Source organism: Miscanthus floridulus, chromosome 12 (genome assembly GCF_019320115.1).
Source record: "Miscanthus floridulus cultivar M001 chromosome 12, ASM1932011v1, whole genome shotgun sequence".
Classification (NCBI taxonomy): Eukaryota; Viridiplantae; Streptophyta; class Magnoliopsida; order Poales; family Poaceae; genus Miscanthus; species Miscanthus floridulus.
Genome location: NC_089591.1, coordinates 49,716,797 through 49,738,022, shown reverse-complemented (window position 1 = coordinate 49,738,022; position 21,226 = coordinate 49,716,797). Strand labels below are relative to the sequence as shown.

Here is a 21,226-nt window from a genome sequence, read left to right as displayed (position 1 = left end):
TGTGTTGAATCTCATGACTAAACTTTAGACCATTTAACTTTTAAGAAATGTTGTCTAAAGTTTAGCCAACCTTTCAAAACTTTACCGCTCAAGTGACTAAAATGGTCTAAAATTTTAGTCATTAATTTTTTCTAACTAAGTCTTAGACCATAAGATCTAAAACATACTTTTAAAATGTGAGGTTTAAAAAGTCTCTTCAAGATGCTAGTTAGCCACCGTAACAACCAGACACGAAACCTCTTGTTATGATGTACTTTTTCTGCTCCTTTTTAAGTATTATCATGGTATTTGTGCTGGCAAAACTTTTCCAAATTTGTTAAATTTATAAAATATATTAGTAATATTTATATTTTCAAATAAGTTTACTTTATATATATATATATATATATATATATATATATCTTAAGAAAGTTAAGTATGTTTGATTTTTTGGAAGGTGGGGAACCACATTTAGAACATGTTAAAATACATATGACTAGTTATTAGTTGAGCTAAAAATTATTTTACATTAGCTGTTATTGGCTAACAAATAGTTGAAGACTTGTCTAAAAAATTAATCCACCTATTAGTCCTTCTATTTAGCCCGTGTTTAGTTGGTGGAAAGTTAGAAATTTGGCTATTGTAGCACTTTTGTTTTTATTTGGCAATTAGTGTTCAATCATGGACTAATTGGCTCAAAACATTCGTCTCGCAATTTCCAACCAAACTGTGCAATTAGTTTTTTTTCGTCTACATTTAATGCTCTATGCACGTATCGTAAGATTCGATGTGATAGGTACTGTAGCACTTTTTGAGAAAACTTTTCGCGAACTAAACAAGGGCTTAGATGTATTAGAGTTAATTTAAATTAATTTTTAGCTAGCTACTCAATGCAATCAGGCCCTGAAGAAGGGATGCAGGGAGTAGTTGCATGACGATGAATTCCTAAGACCACAGCAGCCACAAAAACCGCTCAGATCTGCGGTAGAAAGAGAGTAAAGAAATACTGATAGGCACGGGTCCCACAGATCCAGTGAAATGCTTGCCCACGAACAGAAACAGGCAAACAGCAAGAACCACCAAGGCGAGGCCGATCTAAATCAAGCGAGTCCTCCCGTTTCATCGCCTGCGAAAAAGGCGAGAAATCCCCAACGGAAGGAGCAGCAGCGCCAGTGCTAGTAGCAGAAGCAGCAGCAGCGATTACTTCCTCAATCCTCGTACCTTTCGCCGCGCTCGCCCACTCGGATCGAAACCCCTAGGGTTTCACATCGGCCTCCCGCCACTTCCTATCCCCCCCCTCCCTCCGCCGCGCGCGCGCGCGGCGAGCCACCAAACCCTAGGACGGCAAATCCGGTGCGATCGCCCACGGTGGAGGCCTCGTCGGCTGCCGAGAGGAGCCGCTCAGGGCTCGGGTCAGGGTTCCGGTACCTCGCCGGCGCCGCCTCTGGGTGGTGGGACCGGTGGATGGTCATGGGAGCCAGCGGCTCCAAGCTTGAGAAGGCCCTCGGTGACCAGTTCCCGGAAGGCGAGCGCTACTTCGGCCTCGAGAACTTCGGCAACACCTGCTACTGCAACAGTGTCCTTCAGGTATGGATACGTGCCAACAGCTAGTAGATTTGATGCTTGGTTATGCTTGGCTTGATACTGGTAAGCGCGGTAGTGTGGTGAAACGGCCTGGTTGGTGCTTTTATTTATCTGTTTAGGCGGCAGGTGTGTATATGCTAGATATTATGCTGTTCTAGCACTTGCTTGCCAGATTCGAGATATGCGTTTGTAGTGTGATGTGTGTGCTGATATGATTAAAATCCTTTGACAAAATCAATCGAAACTGTTTGTATAGTAGTTGCTCAATGCATTCGATATTGTGCTACTGTAATGTAACATATGTGCTGATATGAGAAGTCCTTTGGTAATGTGAGTCCAAACTGTTCTGAGCTGCCTGACATATGATTTTTTGGTTATGCTAACTCTGTACCATCATTATTAGCTTCATAGCCTAATGAAGTATATATATAAGAAGTTACGAACGCATAGATATCCATCATTTTGAACACTTGCCATTGTAGCATGCTTACAGACTACGGCCAGTAGCACAGTACTTGTAGTTGGGATGTAAGCGCAATCCTCTTGCATCTCAGGACCACCCATTTATATGATAGCTCTAAAATCCATAGGTTTGAAAATTTTAATCTGGCTGTGGCATGTAACTGAAATATTTAACAAGAGGTGTTTTTCTCCCCCGCGTTTTTTTTGACAGATTTAGAATCTTCATGCAAAGACTGCTTTGCAATTAGGGGTGTCTAGATAATGCCTGCATGTATCCGTTTCTTAGTTGAAAACTGCCACTCTGGAAATTAATTGCTTCTGACTTTCCGTGATTCACTTGCCTTGATTATTTAATGTTACCTCTGGTCTAGATCTCCTTGAGCATGAACCCAAACCATTTGCACCAGGTTGTCGAGCTAGAAGAGCGACTTGAATACCTAAGTTGGAATATGTCATCTACTCAAGTCATTTAATCAAAACTTTGTTTTGAAAACCTGTCTACATCTTCTTATAGCATATTAAGTAGCCAGTAATTCACAGGGTTTCCTTTTCTTAGTGGCCAAATTGCCTATATACCACTCACAGAACTGTTTTGCAAACATACGACTTCCTATATCTGGATTACTATTTTAGCATTAGACCACCTCCCTTTTCACCCATCCCTCTTGCATCGTCTTCCTTCTCTCTGGTCATTCTTGCCCTCCTGAACCCACTCCTGCAGGCCTTGATACCATGGGGAATACCATGCCCTTCCGCTGGTACCACCCCAGCTTCTTCCCCACACCTTTTGCCACTCCTCGCCACTGCCGCACCACAGCAACTCATCAATTCAAGTGTCTCCTAGGAGTCAGAGTACAGCGCATCATGAAGGCTATGCTTCGGCTGCTGGTTCAAGCTTCCAACCTTCCACTGTATGGGGCGGTGGCTTCGTTGGGGATGGCCAGATTTGGCAGTGGCGGCTGCAGGAGGCTTGGATCTGGTTGGGAGGCACTGGTGTTGGGATGAGGTCTGACACTGGCAGGCTTGGGGCGAGAAGGATAAATGCTCCATGCAGGAGAAGTGTTGGGAAAGACGAGGAGAGATGAAGGCAGTGTTGATTGGATTTTCGATCTATTCTGTCCTTTCGATCTTCAATCGGTCAATCCTATATATAGGAATGTGGTACGATGGAGCAAAAGGTGAAAGTAAGTAGTGGTAAAATAGAATCCAGTATAGGAAGGAGTATTATGTTGTATGAGAGCAATTTTTCTTCCATTATGTTGTATGAGAGCAATTTTTCTTTCTTAATACAAGTATTAGATGCTGAGGTAGGCAGCTATCTGCAGTTCACTGTCTTTGTCCGCTTTAGAATATTTGCATTCTTTGCTTCGGTTCCTGAACATACACCAATTTGTCTTTGGTGAAAGTTTTTTTTATGTTGATAATTTGCAAGTAGCCTACCCCAACTTGCTTGTTACTAAAAGGCTTTGTTGTTGCCGTTGATAATTTGCATGTAAGTAGTATGAGATATCCTTGAGTTAGTGGGTTTCCTGTTGTCTTTTAATTGGACAAATTTTAGCAAATTGCTAGCTGTCTGGAGCAAGCAGTGAAATCAATGAACCAATTAGGTTTCGAGTTTCGTTCTTCTGTAGTTTAACAGTACATTGCAACAACTAGCTAGGCTTGTGATAACTAACAAATTATTCCCATGGAGTTGATGCCATTGGATAAGATGTTTTGCTTACGAGTTACAAGCATTCAATATTTGTTCACTACATGAAGAAAGCCAATAGCAACCAATCCTGTTGTTTCCCCATTTGCTGTGTTCACTTTGTCAAATTCTCCCGCTGCACCAGCACCATTGTGTTCTGTGTTCAGCGTAAAAACTAAGAGATGATAATTAATGTGTATTGCAATTTGCAATTGCTGTCTTGAGATGATCCAAGACCAGGTAGATCAGTGTAACATAACTTTGTCTAATGGTCAATACTTTCTACTTCTCATATGCTAGCTCAGTGCAAAATATTGTATTTAGTATGGTATAATTTCTGTCAAATGCATTTTTTTCATAAATCTGACACTGATACTCTTGTTTCAGGCACTTTATTTTTGCATTCCATTCAGGGAGCAGTTACTGGAATATTATGCAAATAACAAAACTCCAGGTGATGCTGAGGAAAATCTTTTGACTTGTTTGGCCGACCTTTTTATGCAGGTAACATGTAGATAGGATTATACCAAATGATATAAATGACTCTAAATGTTATTACTTTGTAAAAATGAGCATAGAGTGTCGTAATTTGTTGGTAAAATTTGACTTTTTTTGGGTATCACTTAGACTAGAGGTTGAAACGATGATTCCATAGGTTGGCAGCTGTAGTGCTATATCTGGGTTTCATGTGGTACAACTGTACAATTGTACAAAGAATGTCTATTTTGTCTTGCTTTGAGGTGACGATAGTTGTGTAGAGTTTACCCGCTTGGCACTGTAAATGAAATAAATCCTTCTCATTTTCTATATATATTTATATGAGCTTATTAATTATTGTTATTGGCAGATACCTTTTTGGCTTTAACACATTAATATTTTGAAAATCTCCAATTATCTGGCCCTTTCCTGATAGGATATATGCTGCATTCCTGCTTACTAACTTTTGTTAGCTGCATTGAAGTTCTAACATGTGCAGTATCCTAGCTGTATATGTATAGCTTTCTTTGGATGACACTGCCAATAGAGGTCCATTCATGGATATGTAGTTCTTTGCTTGGCACTCCATGTTCCTTATGCTGTTTAATATATTTAGGTGTTGGGCAATTAGTTTTGGTTCCTACTAAAAGTGATATAATAGTATAATACTCATATAAGCTGAAAACCCATATTCTGCTAAATCATATTTTTTAGTTGTTCACAGAGCGGGAGCTCTCTGCACTTGGTACGCCCTTTTTTTATTTTAAGAGTTGAAACCCCCTGTTAGTGTTGATTTTGCTATAGGCCTATCGCTACATATTATATGCATCTGTTGAATTTCGTGCAACATACCCACTCATGGATGCATCATGCATGCACATGTGGCATGCTTGGATAGCATCACCACTTGGCATTTGAATAATGAATCTCATGCCAAGTCGTACTTAATGTGAGCTTGGTGCCTGTGGCTATAAAATATTTATTGTACTGTCTCTTGCTTTGCTATTGGTTGTTGGACAACTTGCTTAAGGTAATGGGTGCTGTTCTACTGTTAATTACCGGACATATAATCAATGTTATCAAATCGTCTGATTGATCCTAGTCGCCATGGCACCGACCAGCCCGACTAATCGCAGTGCATAACTGATTGCTATGGCACCTATCAGCCTGACTAATCAAGATTAGTCGGATGACTTGTTAACATTGCATATAATATGATCCTGATGTCATTTAAATTTGTATGGTAAAGGTCTTTGACTTGACATCTTTGTTGTCAATGCATTGTTTCACTTCATCCTTGTGTATCAGTGTTACTGCATGATATTGAAATTTTCCACCATAAAGAATGAAGAGGTGCTCATTGTGTATCATGTAGATAAGCCAAGCAAAGAAAAAGACCGGTGTTATTGCTCCAAAACGTTTTGTTCAGAGAGTGAAGAAACAGAATGAGTTGTTTCGCAGCTACATGCACCAGGTAATTCTCACCATGTTATAGCAATGTATTTCATCTGATCTACTGTAGTATGGTAGTCTCACTGTGTTGGATTGACACAGTAACAAACTGTATAGCAATATTTACTTTAGCTTTAAGTAATGGATATGAGTTATTTGTAGTGTAGTGCTGCATGTGTTCTCATGTGCGATGTGCCCACATTTTTCTGCTATTGTAGAAATGTTTTAATTATTATGGTAGCTTCAAAAGCAGTTATTTCAGGAATGAATTAGTTTTTATGGTAGCTCCAAAACAGCCACTTCTCTTGACTAAAATGTCTCCATGGTTCTTTGTAGGATGCACATGAGTTCTTAAATTTCCTTTTGAATGAACTTGTTGATATTCTGGAAAAAGAGTCAAGTGCTGCTAAGGATTCGCCCCAATTGTCATCTCCTGAAAAAGCTCCAAATGGCCCAGTTCAACCTTTAGCCAATGGAGTTAAAAAAGAACCACCAGTTACTCTGGTCCATAAAAATTTCCAGGTGACTGAACTAATTGAAAAGTGCCTTGTGTATCTTTTCTTCTAGATTCAAGTTATCATCATCTTTACATGCATAAAACTTTGCAGGGCTTATTGACCAACGAAACAAGATGCTTAAGATGTGAAACAGTAACTGCAAGGGATGAAACATTTCTTGATCTTAGTGTTGACATTGAACAAAATAGTTCTATCACAAGCTGCCTGAAAAATTTCTGTTCTACAGAGACTTTAAATGCAGAGGATAAATTCTTCTGCGACAAATGCTGCAGGTAACTATACCATGTTTCCCTTGGGTTGTATTTATTTGTCATCATCATCAGCATTCTTTGCTTTAGAATTATGTCAATTTTACTGGTCATTGTCATCCTACATGGTGGGGGCACTTTGTTTTGGTAGATCTCCGCGACAGCATAAAGCCCTGACCCCTGAGTAACCTTGGTTCCCTCATACCGTTGTTGGACCCAATTTATGCTGTAGATTTTGAAAAATATCATGCTGTAGCTACCTTATGGAAGGGACCATCATCTTGACTTTAGTTTTTTGTTACTGCTGAACTCCATTATTTGGTCGCATTCCAGTTTGCAAGAAGCACAGAAGAGAATGAAGATCAAGAAGGCTCCCCACATATTGGTGATCCATCTAAAGCGTTTCAAGTACATTGAGCAGCTTGGCCGGTATAAGAAGCTTTCATACCGGGTTGTATTCCCCATGGAACTGAAGCTCAGTAATACATCCGACGACGTAGACACTGAGTACTCCCTCTTTGCTGTTGTGGTCCATGTCGGAAGTGGCCCCAACCATGGGCATTATGTAAGCCTTGTCAAAAGCCACAACCACTGGTTGTTCTTCGACGACGAAAATGTCGAGATGGTTGAAGAGCAGACCCTACAAACATTCTTCGGTTCCTCACATGAATACTCAGGCAACACAGACCATGGGTACATCTTGTTTTACGAGGGGCTTGGTGGGAAGAGTTAGATTGGTTTATTCACCTTCCCTGTTCCTTTTCTCCTTTTTTCTCTTTGGAGCTTGCAAGTTCACTCTTGTACCTACACAGCTACTATTTCATTACCTCCATGGAATCGAAGAGGTTGTATGAGGTGAGGACGCCAGATTTTGGGTGGTTTCAGTGTACAGGGGATAATGGAATCTAGCTCCCAACGATGAAATAAGGTGTAATTTTTAAGTTCGCCTGACCAGTTTCTTCTCAGGGCTAACATCTTTTGTTAAAGAGTGGGACTTTACTATTGGGCACACTGTACATCAATTCTAGTTCATAACTTCGAATGCATTTACCAGCTCTGATCCATGTACACGCTGGAATCATGTGGCATGTTTGTTTTTCTTTTTTTCAGTTTATCGTGCAGTGGATTCATGTACTGTATTTTCTACTAAAAGCCTCCAATGATTCGCCCTTCAGAGGAGACTTGCTTCTCCTTTGAAATTCTGTGTAATAGCTTGCATTTGTCGTCAATGTGCTAAAATATACATCTCGATTCGACATTCGGGTGAGGTGTGAGCGTGTGGTGACCAGTGATGCCAGGCACTAGTGTTTAGTGTTTTGATTATGTGCTTCTCTTTCTCAATACTGCTGGACTGGCGAATCCATGCGGGCGCAGTGCTGGTAAGCTGAGCGCGCCCCGTTTCCCAGTCGCCCGTCGGCAGCCGCGTCGCGCGGTTTGCAGCAGAGCCACCGGCAGGAAGTTTCAGGCTCAACGCAGTCGGGCGGCCTCGATAGTCGACAGTGACAGACGCACCTATATCTGTACTCTGTAGCATCACGTCCTCTGTTGATTGCGTGCCGCTGCATATCTTCAGGAACGCTGACAACGGCATGAGGGAAGGCAGCGGTAGAGCATCACGTGGCGGCAGCTCTGAGCTCTCACTGTCAATCGCTGTGATCTAGCCAGTGCCGTCTGGCTGGCCTCTCCGCTGCAACAATGGGGCATGCATCTCAAGGCTCAGGGGAGGCCAGCTCGCCCTCGGCTCATCATCATTCATCACACCGGTAACACGGGGCTAATCATAGCTGATACAGTGCTATGGCGACGATGACGTTTCCTTGTTCAATAGTACTATGATAATTAAGGTTGACAAAACTCTCTCTTTCTTGGGATCCCTTCTTTCTTTCCCCGTCAATCATCGCGCTTCTGTTTCTCGCGCCTTTCCATATAACAAGGCTTTGCCACAATCAAATTGATGTGCTCAAGTAATCATGATATGACGATCATGTCGTGTCGCAATGTTCTAACAACCGCCAAGATGCTTCTAGAAATAGTTGATTGACTACACCTTTCCAAGGATCGTACGACAAAAGATCTCGCGAACAATTTAAACGTTGTCAAGACAAGTAAGAGTGCAAAACATGCACTCTTTTTTTGTGAGAAACCATGGCTGGTTGCCCTCCAACCTCTGCGTCTAAGGAGCCCATGGTCGCATACAGGGCCCTCAATCCTCTGCCTGCAAGCTGTGGTCTGGCAGTGGTCCTAGCCAAAAACCAATAATACATCGATTCTCGATGTACTGTAAATGAACTTGAAGCGAGTGAAGCCATTTTCAGCTTTACCGGCTCTGGCTCCTCCTCACACCCTAGTAAGAAATGGACCATGCTAAGCAGGGCCTAATCATAACCGTACTGTCTCCTAGAACCATAGTAGAGCTCCAAATCCCCCGGGCGGAGCCGCGGAGCAAGTTACTCCACAACTCCGGCAAAACATAAAACAGTAATACAACTATACAAGACGCAAGAATGAAACTAACAATGGTTAACTGAGAAACACAAGGGAATGTACAGTTACATACATCACATACCTAAAAAAAAGGCTCAAAATACACAAAACCTTGGTTGTCTGATCAATGATAGTGACTTTTTAAAGCCAACCACACTATATCGATCACACACGTTCTAGAAGATGAGATTTACACAACTATAATCACCACCAGGAAAAGCTGCCTGGTTTCCATCCCATCAGACTATATATAGATGAGCAGTTGAGTGGACAATCTACATATGAATTCCATCTTCAGAAAACCCTAACCGATTAAGTTTGGCTGCACAGAATTTTCCACTTCCCAGCCTGTTGTCCTGCAGTTCAAGTTTCATCAAATATTAGATGCCATTTCAGCTACTTTAGGCCTTTGATAAATTTACATAAGCATATACCAGTTTTTCCCTTCCAAAAATATACCAGTATTAATGACCCCCCCCCCCCCCCCCCCCCACACACACACACACACACCACCACCACCACCAAAATAGGAGACCCCACACTGATCATGTCCCTGGTTTATTTAAATTGTTATAGCCTTCTGCACCGAGTAGAAAGCATCATCTTTTAGACACTTTGTTGACGTTAAGTAATATATTAATCATGCCTGCTATCATGATAAGCTGCAAATTGCGATGCTAATGCAACAACAATGCAACTTAGTGAGAACAAATGAGTTACCGTGCATCCGAACTCACAATGACTGTGATAATTGACTCCAGTTCATCAACCGGTGCGACTGTGGATGCCTATCCAAATAACTCCTACTAGAAACGTCAGCTTCATCAGCAGCAAAAGTTTCTGAATGGCCTGATGCTGCAGGAGGTGACCAAACTGGGACCACAGCGCCCTCTCTGCCGGTCCAGCTACTTGAAGCCTCCGACACTGATGGAGCAAGAGCTTCTCGCCTATGATTCTGAGGTTGCTGAAAGATGTTGTGCTGGTGAGTGCCATTGATTCTAGGCGCAGGGCCTTCAGTATTTTGGATCATATCTTCCCTCTCAACTCGGGGATGGAAATGTGCATGAAACGGAACCTGTGCCCTAGTGTCCTCACTGTTCCCTAGATCGGCGGAAACCTCTGTTTCAGCTCGGTTCAATGAAGAGGTCATGGTAGGCACCATCTGATCCTCACGCCTCCGAGCAGTCATCGGCACATTGGCTGTTGCCTGGGCTGGCTGCCGATCGATTTCCATCTGTAATTCTTGAGGAAACGGAACCTCTGAGGAATCGCCGAGGCCTTCCTCCATTCCATTGTTCATGGTGGCCCTTGATGCTGCCTCCAGCTGCCACATTTCTGATAGGGCTTCTTGCAGTCTGGCTTTGGCCGCGTCTAGCTCAACTATGGGGAGAGGATAGTTGGATCCCAGCTCAATTCCTGCAGCTTGCAGCACAGAAACAGGTGCATCCCATGGATGATGTATCCATTCTGTCGGTAGCCTTGCGAGCTCAGGAATCCACCGTCGGACATACTCCCCATGCGGGTCGAACTTGTAGCCTTCAAACTGGCATCAAAGAATTGATTGCCATGACAATGCATCAGTATTCAGTATTATTTATCATTACTAAGTGGCCTGATTTATTCAGAAATTAAAAGCTACACGCACCTGGGGGTTGTCGATGCGGTCAAGCTCTCGACTATCAGGAAGAGAGCCAGTGATGTACTGCCAGCCCAGTGCATCACTTTCAAGATCAGCATCCAGTAATGTGTCCCAGAAGTACTTCATACCCCATCGCCATGGAAGTTGAAGGACCTTGACAAAGAAGCTTGAAACCACCACACGTATCCGGTCATGCAACCATCCTGTTGCCCACAGTTCCCTCATGCCAGCATCAACGAGCGGGTACCCAGTCCTTCCCTGCCTCCAAATCTTAAAGAAGCTCTCATTTACCACCCAGGGGAAAAACCTGAGGTGCGCCAAGAGAGGCCTCTCATGGCTGCTTGGGTGATTGAAGCTCAGGTACCGAGAGTACTCCCGCAGGCCAATGGAACGGAGAAACAAGGTGCAGCTCTCCTCAGCAGCGTGGTTGCCCTCGTTACTCCACACAAGCTGCTTCATACGAACTAGGTGGAAAACCTTGCGCACACTAAGCTCACCGAAATGCAGGTGAGGTGAGAGTAGGGATGTGCTCGCACTATCAGCCTTCTTGCGGTTCACTGAGTAGTCAGCCAATGGACCATTGAGGAAGGCCGTCAGTGCCTTGTCTGCGTTCTGCCACCCTGGCGTCCATGCTCGGGCCAGAAGAGCGTTGCTTCCCCTCTCTGAATCATCCTCAAAGATCAGATCTTCCGATGGACACATCGATAAGTCACCTGTTCAAAATTTCGGCCAATCAACTCAAGAGCTAATTCAACATGAACTTGTAGCACAAGCACAATGCTTATGATACTATGGTTAACTGATCAACCAGCTGGAGAGCTAAATGACTACTAGTAATTGGACAAGGATAAGTTATGGTACATTGTTTGCAGAAGACAAACACAGATAACTCAGCATTTTAATTGTGTGTAATCTTCTTTAGTTGCGTGTACTCTTGTTGCAAAATATACAATGCATGATGCATCGGAAGTCAAAAACAATATGTGGTCAATAAGCTATCTGTACAAGTAGAAGCTAGAAAATTTAAACTCATAGTTCTCCAAGCACCTGAATTGATCTTCTTCGGGGGCAGAAGTGGTGCAGGGGGGTCATACGGCATGCAGAGGCACCTGTTCCAGAACGCGGCGAACATGGTGAATGGTTGCCCTTCATCATCGACAACTTCCCATGGCTCATATAGCAGATCCGCATTGAAAGATTGCACAACGATGCCCTCAGCCGTCAGCATCTCCTTCAACCGGTGATCCCTGACTAGTGAGATCGGGTCTGAAAAGATGGTGACACAGTGATTGAGTAAGATCTAATATGAGATAGTCTCAAAGGCCTAAAGCATGTTCTCTTAGTACCAGGACAAGCAAACAATGGAGTGAAAACTACAGTACTACAGTACTACAATATGTGGAATTTGACATACCCCATTGGGATGGTTAGGGAACTAGGGAAGCAAAGAACTTTTGTGAATTAAGAAGGAGATGGCTGGGATTTTACTCAGTTGACAAGTGGAGGTTTGTCAAGACTCAAGACTTGAGACCAGGGTTCTTGCTCAACTGGAAAGCAGTTGACATGTGGAGTTACAAATAGTACTTGATATAGCACTACCTCAATAATATAAAGATCTGCTCAACATGGAACAAATCAGATGAATAGTGAAACAAAAAGAAAATAAAATTGCAATTGATTTGTTTTATCTAGTGAAGCCAATTTCAAGAATTAATCTTGAAGCATGAACAACACACCAAGGAGGGGAATCCTGGATACAACCGCTGAGTAATAATAATATAAAAAGAACTAACAACATAAAAAGAACTATTTTTTCTTAGAAAAAGCTGAGCTCAGACAGACATATGCCACTACTGGGTGGAACGTGGAACAGACCGTATAGATGATTGAAGTAGACGTGCGTGGCGCCGGTGTCGCGGACCAGCTGGAGCAGCGCGACGACGGCGTCGGCCGACCTCCGCGTGACGAGCTTTCCTGCTCCTAGGCGGCGGAGCGAGGCGTCCAGGTGCTTCAGGCTCTGGCTGATCCACCACCGGGACACACGCCCGGGGTAGTAAGGGCCCTCTTCCTCTGGCGACCAGACGTACGCCGGCACTACCTCCCCACCGGTACGCGCCGCCGCCGCAAGCGCCGGGTTGTCCTCCACCCTGAGGTCCCTCCGGAACCACACCACGCTCCTCATCGCCGGGTCCCCGCCGCACAGGGACGAGGACGAGGCCGACATGATGGCCGACCAATCCCAGAACTTTCCTTCCAAGAACCCCCGGCGTTCTTGGATCAGGAGGAGAGGACGTCAGGAAGCCATGAAGCCAGGAATGAGTGGTGAGCTGAGACCCACTGCTTTCTTCCTTCCAAAGATTCCCAAGAACAGTGGTGGAGTGGGCGCACGAGCTGTAGAGTAATGTTTTTCCTCCCCTTTTCTTCTCTGTATGTATATGTATTTCTGATGTACAATTTGACTACGTTTTTTTGTTTGGTGTTGGTGGCTTGGTGCTCTTGCTGTTGGTGCTTCTGGTTTTTGCTGGGACAGTTCTGGTCCAATGGAGAAAGAGGCTGTGGATATCGGGATTGGTTGGCTAGATTTGATCTAACTTTTCTCCTTGTCCATTTATCTTCCTGGTCCTCACCCTTTTCCTCTATATAATATTCCCTACTTTGTATTACAATAGTATTATCTGACAGAAAAAGGGGAGAAATCGCTTAAGCTGACTGGGCATGAGCCAAATCTAATTATGAACTGGAATCAACAATTATTTAGAGCAAGTCGCAAAAAAAACACAATTATTTTAGAGCATAAAAGAATTCCTAGGAGAATTCGTGGAAAAAATATCTCAATTCTCAAACGTACCATACAACATGTTGGACAAAAACAAACATGGTGATTTTCCTAAGTAAAGGTGACATACAACAAGCCGAACAGTCAAACGTTGTGCACAACAGAACCTCCATCGAATGCTCAGCGAAATAACAGTGTTTTCTCTCATAACGAATTAGCATCAGCATCAACCATTTTTCAGCCAGCCGAACAGGGCCTCCACACTAGCACTCGCACGTCTGGACACGGTGGCCATTCGGACGCAGCTCCTGCGCCTGCTTCCGCCGCAGCTCCCTCGCTCGCACCCGTCCTGCTCCGAACGCGGCGTTCGTCCGGACGGAGCTCCACGGTTGCGCCCGCGCCCGACGCAACTCCTCGTCCGCGCCCATCCCTCTCCCCATCCCGCCTGATCCGCCGTGGAATACCGACCCCACTGCTCCCACGTCCGTGGCCTCCATCTTTGCCACACTTGAGAGCCGTAGCAGCCGACCTTCTCCATGTCACTGCTCGGGCAATAGCACGACCACCGAGGGCTTGGGTTTCTCCACACCTACATCCAGACTTACTTTTACAACACTAAGATAAAATAATTGCAACATAGTCTGAAACAGATGAAACATTTGGAACATACACTTGCAACATCCAGATAAAACACTTGCAACATACGTCTGAAACATATGAAACATTTAGAACAAACTCTTGACCATACATGTATGCCCATTGCAACATGTGCAACATCCGGATCTACGTTTGCAACATCCATATGAAACACTTGCAACATACCTTTGAAACATTTGAAAAACCTGGAACATATGTTTGCAACATGTGTTTTTAGCGCAACATGGCGTGGGTGGCCGGCGGTGGAGGTGTCCGAGACAACGGATGGCGGCACCCAACACGGTAGAGGCGGTCGCGACAAGCGGATGGAGGCACCCCGATGCATTGGAGTCAGTTGCTGCAGGCGAATAGAGCGGCCATAGCAGGCGGGACGCGTCCACGCGACACGGTGGAGGCGGCGAATCTGAGCGGGCGGGGCCGGGCGGCGCGGGCAGATGGTGGCGGTCGTGGCGATCAGGGCGCGCAGTGCGGGCGGGGCGAATCCGTGCAGGCAAGGGCGCGTGGCGTGGGCGGGAGCAAGCGGCGCGGGCAGGAGTGAGCGAAGCATGCGGACGCCTGGACGCCCTAACTGTATCATTATCGAAAGTTAATTGGTTAGCCCAAATATCGCCTCCAACTCCTAGTCATTGCCGTCCAAATTTAATGGTTTGTCACTCAATTTTTTTTTAGAAAAATACGAACTTAGTTTAATTCTGGAGGGCACAACCCAATGCTATGGCTCACTCGTTAAGAAGTGTAATAAAGCAAACAAATGAGCATGGGAAAATTGGGATAGGTCAATCAAGGGAGCAAACTAAATCAACCCTGAAATTACTTGTACCTGCACATATAACATACTTTCTTTCTTTTTAAGAAATTTTGCTCAGGAGCCTGGCTCAAAAGTATAATATGCTGTTGGACATCGCCAACAGCGAAATATGCCCAATACCATTACGAAAGCTTATAAATTTGTGGTCGCGCTAATTATTTTATTTATTTGTTAGATTTCAAAAGTGAGGGGTGGGAAATGTCTTTTGTACCTTTCTCTTCAGCCTCTAACTCTTAGACTGACATGCCACCGCTGCCTTCTCATCACCGTCCCTACCATGGATGGCCGCACCGCCGGGGAGGTCCCTACCATGTGCGTGGCAATGGGATGAACAACGAAGAGCAGGAGATTGAAGACAAGGATAGAAAAGACATTTTTCTCACCTTCTCTCCTAAAATCCAAGAAATGAGTAAAATAATCGGTGTAGTGTGTTACAAGTCTTACAACAAATCTATACACTTTCGTAATAGTACTAGACATGTTTCCTTGTTGGCGATGTCTATCAGCATATTCCACTTTGAGCGGTGCCTCTTAGCAAAATTTTCCTTATTCTTTAAGGAAGTATCATTATTTTCTAAACTAATTCTATGGTCATTTGAGGCTTCCTAAAAAGATCTGATAAATTCCTCTAATTGTTCAAAAGAATGAAACGGTCTGTTATTAGTGGAATTCTTTATCAACTTTCCGTGAAATACTAGGTTTGCTCTCATTGAGATAAGATAACTTCATTTTAAGCAACGAAACAGGTAGCAAAAGGTTGTAACTACAGTACAATAAAAAAGTGAGGATTAAATATCTCAAAGCAAAAGGCATCCCATAAAGTTTGGAGGGGCATATTTGGTTATTTAGCAAACATCACGTGTGTGCCTTTTCTGTACATTGTGTTCAAAGTAACACAACCCTACCTTTGCCATTTTCCTTTGGTGCGAATGTTCAATGTCTTATCTAATGCTTGCAAGAAAAGTCCGTCTTATCTAATGCAAAGCCAAACTTTATCCAGAAAAAGTCTTCATGGTTGGTTCAAACCTTTTATCGTACCATCTTTGAAGTTATAATTATAAGGAAATAAGTTTATCTATAGATCAACTCCAAGAGTCTCTTTTTATCATTCATTTAATAGGAATAGAGATTTTAGTAAAAAAATATCCCCCAATAATTTCTTTAATTAGATCTCCAAATATTGTCATTCTCTATTCCAGATTTCTCGCTAGCCAAAGATGAAGAACGGGTTGACTTGCGCACAAGGATATTGAGAACCTATTGGATGGTGAAAAGATATTAAGAACGATTGCCATTCAAATAACTCTCTAAATGATGATTTAAAGAGTTGATTGAAGAAAGAATCTTGGAGATGCTCTTACAATATTAGCTTCTTTGTACCACTCGACCACAACTAGCCAGTTTGGTGAAACTCCAGCTTCGTATCTTAGCTCCATTGGAGCTAGAGTTGCATTCGTATTTGATTGAGAAATTATGTTTCTATGTTAGATAAAATACATGATTATTCCTGTCCCTTGGTCCTAAAATACAATATATTTAAGGTTCAAGATCTATTTTAAATTATAAGGTATTCTAGTTTGCTCAACCCCATTTATATGTCCCTGTCTTTTAAACATCATTCGTATATATGTCTTTTAAACACCATGTTGCGGAAAATGACTGATAATTGGTAGCTGAAATCAGTGCATGCATGCATGCCTTTTTAAGCCATGCGTTACTAGAAAATTAAGCAAAGTTAACAATCAAACTATATAATTAGTGAGGTGCAAGTTAGTTTTTGCTAGACTTCTTTATTTGATGCTAAAATTGTTTGGATACCATGTATTCAGAACGGAAGGAGTATGCGTATTTAGTCCTACAAACTTCAGATGCCCGTTTCCAAAAAAAAAAAAAACTTCAGATGCTATAAGGATCTTAAAGTTGGAGCTATGCTAAACAGACCTCAAAAACCTTTGCTGTCCTTTTTGTTTAAAACAAACCGCTTAAAACACTTGTAACCTAACATACGATGAAACACACAGACACACGCACTTGTAACACCGGATAAGTTTTATGCAAAGCAGTTCCTTCTTGGGCGCATGATGGCATTGGGCCCCTTTTCCTTTTCTGAGAGCGCCGTGCACTTGTGCTTGACCTACTGATCTAGGGAAGAAGGCTCGAGGAACTTTGACACATGGTTGCATCCAAATCCTAGTGACGAATATATTCCCTTTGGTCTGTAGACGATAAGAGAACCTATCTTGAAACACATGATCATGGCACGTCGGACGCAACCGCGCTGTTGTCACCTCATGTCCGGAAAAGCACGATCGAGAGCACACTGCTGCTCTAAAACAGGGACGCCGTTCAGTGTTCCAAGTCCCCAAATTCGTTGCAGAGTCGACGCTGCTAAATCGCAAGCAAACCACGAACCCAACGCTGTTCAGTGCTCCAAGTCCGCGCCGTGCGTTGGAGCGGCCGGGGATTAGATGGATTAGATCCGTGGGGGCCGCGGATGATGCCCATTCCCATTCCATTCCATTCCATTCCATTCCATTCGGGCGTCGCTGTCGCCGCCCCGCGCCACACCCTTGTGCTTTTGCGTGTGGATGGGCGCATAAAGTCGCTCGCGCCGACGGCGACGCCATCGGCCGCGCCCGCGCGCGATTTCCACGATGGGGAGAGATGATGCGGCCGGCCGCCCGGCTCCGTGGTCCGTTCGTGTAAGCAATAGCTAGCTGCCCGCTCCGGCCCGGATTTTTCTTTTTCTTTTTCTTTTTTGCGCCGCCACGCCCCCTCAGGCCCTGGCTTTCATGCGGTCGGCGTCGCCGGAGACGCCACTGGCGCGCGAGGAGATGGGGACGTGGTCCTCATCTACACTGCACCAGCTGACGTGCCCCGTATGGCCGTATCGCGTATCCACCCCGGCCCCTGTACTGGCGTGCCGCACCATATTCCCGCGCTGGACCTTCATCGGGGGCCATTGGCACCAACTGACCGAAACCATGCATGGAATCCAGTTCCACGCCCGGCCCAACTTATCCAATTGTCATCAGGCGGGGATGCATGCACTCCCATATATAAAACCACAACACAGTTACCAGTTTGTCATTAGAAGAGGCCCGGTTGAAAGAGTTCTGACACCAACTCTAAGTCCCATGCAATGCATTAGGACTCATACATGATATTTGACACATATTCATCAAGGTCTAGTTGACTACACAATATTGTTGAATTGAGAATGATGACTGTTTGAGCCACATAGAAATTTCCACATTAGTATTGTACTCCTGCTTTTGCTTGATTATTACATCAAACATCTTACCCTACCTTATAAGCTCCTACCACCTTTTTTTTGCGAAAGATTATAAGCTCCTACCACCAGAGCAACTAGGTTACTCAAGTTGCAACTATAGATATATGTAGCCTCTACCTTTCAATTTTGATTGATCTTGAAACTTCTACATGCAATTCGAACCATACTCCAAAACCTACAAGCACTACCAAAATGGTGAAATTCTCCTAGTATTTTAAAGTAGTAATAAAACACTACCACTAGTCATAGTACATGGGAATCCTCACTAGAAGACTTTTGGTAGGGAAAGTTTATAATAAATTTTGAATGCTAAAACACTAGAAGAAGCCGACATCACTAGGAGAAGTCTAAAATTTTGACTGTGCAAGATACAACTCAAGTTAATTCACGCCCTTGCTGGTTTAGAAATGTGTAAACCTCTTCAATTGAAACCAGCATACTGAGCTCGCGCTACGCGTCATTATTCCACAGGGAACAAAGCCCCCCCCCCCCCCCCCCCCTCCAAACATCATGTTCCTATGTCGTTATAACTAGTCCCACGTTCCACGTTCTGGGAACACTGTTCCAATTCGTGGAATGGGAACATGATGAAACATTGTTCCTAACACTGATGAAACATGATCCACACCACGAGAATGCCTGGCCACTTGATGGAAATCTAAGGCCCAAAATTCAAAGAGGAGAGGCCGCATGACGAGTTCAGCTATATATTTTATCTTTATTATTATTATTTTATAACTTTCTAAGTTTTACCTTTAGTGAAAACTTGTGCTAATTAATCCATTCATGATATCAACCAATTTAATTAGAATCATGTTCATCATTCTGGGAACACGTTCCCGTTACACTTGGTACGCGTACCGTTAATCGAAGGAACGAGATTGACTATATACCCCATTCGTCCCGTGAACTTAAGAAACCGGGAACTTGGCTGTCCCATCATCACCTCTTGCCCATAGGACTATCATCTTCGGTCTCTCAATCATAAAACACATTATATTTGCCCTCCAAGGAAACTATTTGTGACATTCGTGGATTGTCCACCATGTACCTTGCAAATTTGTCCGGTCACTACAAGAGATGTTAGGGTTTATGTCATTTTGTTGTTGTCATAATATCTGTAATTTATATCATAGGTTGACATTTCTGACACCAGATTGACGAAAAAGCTTGCGCCAAAAACCATGCGCCTTAAACCATGTTTTGTGTCGTTTATATGTTCACGTCATAGATCTATGACTTTGATTTTGGTGTCACAAAGTTTATAACAATTTATTTTATGTCACTCTTTCTTACCCCATCCTAGCAGGCATATAATGGGCCAAGCCCACTATTGATGCTGATTTTTGGCCTGGCCCGTTTTTTGGCGGGGCTGCGTGTTCATTGGAATCATGGGCCTATTTTAAGCCAAGCCCATCTATAGCTCGTCAATTTAGCAATTTTTTTGGCTCACTACTTTTAAAATTCGCATTTTGTTCATATTTAATTGGAAGAAAGCCCATTTCATTTCAATAGGCCACATACAGTAACATTTTGACAACCTAGCATATAAATATTAAACACGCCAGATAATTTGCATTTTATAAAATATACAAAACCCATACAAGAGATGGTTCAAACAAATGTTAAATCAAATGGTTCAAATACATCATTGTCAATATCCCGAGTAATGTAAATAGATGACATATTCTATTAACAGTTCTTCCTATACTGAAACAACTGTAGCAATTTTCCATCTTTTTTAGCACACGAACCTGCACATCCAGCTGTTCGTAATGAAGCTTTTTGGATTTTCTGCAATATCACTGATGAATTAAGAAACAGACAATGAGTGAACGGACTAGGAACCGGCCAGCTGGTGAAAAGCTGTTTCTGAATGACTCACCGAATCACTGTGATGCCTGTCTGCGTCCTGAAATAGCTAGCTCCTGTTCAGTCCCGTCCCTGGACCTCTTCTGTGGTGTGGTCCAGCAAAGTTCATACCAGACACGGCCTTAAGTTTGAGAACCTACGCGACCCCAAAAACACCATCAAAAGCTATATCACTATCAGTCACCATGGCATAATTAAAGGAGGGAGGATAACACAGAATTTATGCAATATCATACATATTTCCAGGAAGCATACCTTTAGACAAAGTAGTAAATGTCCACTCTTAACTCTTAAGGACCTGCACTAGTAGAAGAAGATTTATCATTGTCCTCGAAAGTTTTTTTATAGAGATATGGAGAAAATAACCAGGTATACTTTTCTATTTTTATTGTCCACTCTTAACAGTGTATTAATTATAGGACATGATACAGCAATAAGAAAAGGTCATTTCTTTTATTTTCTTTGCAGCAGCACAAAGCAGTATCCAGTTTATTACTCCAGTAAAGTACTTGAATAATGCAACGGGGTATATACACATTTTCTTTTATTTTCTTTGCTGCAGCACAAAGCCATATCCAGTTTATCAGTAAAATACTTGAATAATGCAACTTGGTATATACACAAAGCCAGTCACACTTTTGCTAGGTACTGAATGTGTAAAACATGAGAAAACTAAATGTGCAAACCACAAAAATAAATAAATTAGATGTAAGTTTATTTCTGCAGCTACTCTTACAACAAGTTTACTGAAAACATTGTCAGAACATTTCTGCAGCTACTCTTACAATAAGTTTACTGAAAACAGCTATTCAAGACAATCACTCATCATTGGAGCAGAAAAAATGATCATTTGACATAAACCTGGGCTATTACATATTGCAGGCATACTAATAGCACATAGATCATGGGCTATTACATATTGCAGGCATGTAAGCTTCAGGGGGTTCCTAATACTTACTTTTATAGACTACCTGTCGCAGTGTTCTCAACTTACTAATTTTGCTGCCTGGTTGCACCTCATAGAAGGGAATCTGTTGTGCTCTAATGCCCTGCTGTGTTGCATGAATGTTGAAAGCATCTAGGCCCCTAGTTGGATTTCGGTGATTAATGTCAATACAAGATTACTATGACTAACGTGTGTTTTGCAGAGGCAATTAAGTTAGGTCATGGTAATGGAGATCGATTGGGCAATCGAGGTTGTCATGCCCCTACGATGGAAATCGTTTCGGTTTTCAGAGGATGGACGACAAGGTTAAGGATAACTAGTTCTAAGTGTCGATTGGAG

The 21,226-nt window shown here is 43.1% G+C and overlaps 2 protein-coding genes and 1 long non-coding RNA gene across 5 annotated transcripts; 1 reads left to right on the top strand and 2 right to left on the bottom strand.

Moving 5' to 3' along the window:
• Positions 1-1,300: 1,300 nt before the first annotated feature.
• LOC136495411 (ubiquitin carboxyl-terminal hydrolase 4-like) lies at positions 1,301-7,474 on the top strand. The gene is made up of 6 exons (XM_066491354.1): positions 1,301-1,566; positions 4,103-4,219; positions 5,568-5,666; positions 5,981-6,166; positions 6,253-6,434; positions 6,744-7,474. Exons 1-6 carry the CDS (start codon positions 1,444-1,446, stop codon positions 7,141-7,143), a joined length of 1,107 nt encoding a protein of 368 aa, XP_066347451.1. The 5' UTR covers positions 1,301-1,443; the 3' UTR covers positions 7,144-7,474.
• Positions 7,475-7,606: 132 nt separating this feature from the next.
• LOC136495408 (cryptochrome-1-like) lies at positions 7,607-13,052 on the bottom strand. Of its 3 annotated transcripts, none has more exons than XM_066491346.1 (5): positions 12,409-13,051; positions 11,581-11,799; positions 10,540-11,246; positions 9,632-10,437; positions 7,607-9,250 (listed from the first exon to the last, which is right to left on the bottom strand). In XM_066491346.1, exons 1-5 carry the CDS (start codon positions 12,755-12,757, stop codon positions 9,199-9,201), a joined length of 2,133 nt encoding a protein of 710 aa, XP_066347443.1. In that variant the 5' UTR covers positions 12,758-13,051; the 3' UTR covers positions 7,607-9,198. The 3 variants fall into 3 exon arrangements, with proteins under 3 accessions (XP_066347443.1, XP_066347446.1, XP_066347444.1); XM_066491347.1 differs by having other exon boundaries at positions 7,710-9,250; positions 9,615-10,437; positions 12,409-13,050; XM_066491349.1 differs by lacking the exon at positions 11,581-11,799 and having other exon boundaries at positions 12,409-13,052.
• A 6,635-nt stretch (positions 13,053-19,687) lies between these two features.
• On the bottom strand, positions 19,688-20,992 carry LOC136495284 (uncharacterized). Its single transcript, XR_010768961.1, has 4 exons — positions 20,900-20,992; positions 20,197-20,239; positions 19,955-20,077; positions 19,688-19,874 (listed from the first exon to the last, which is right to left on the bottom strand). It is a non-coding gene; the product is annotated as an uncharacterized lncRNA (long non-coding RNA).
• Between the last annotated feature and the right edge of the window lie 234 nt (positions 20,993-21,226).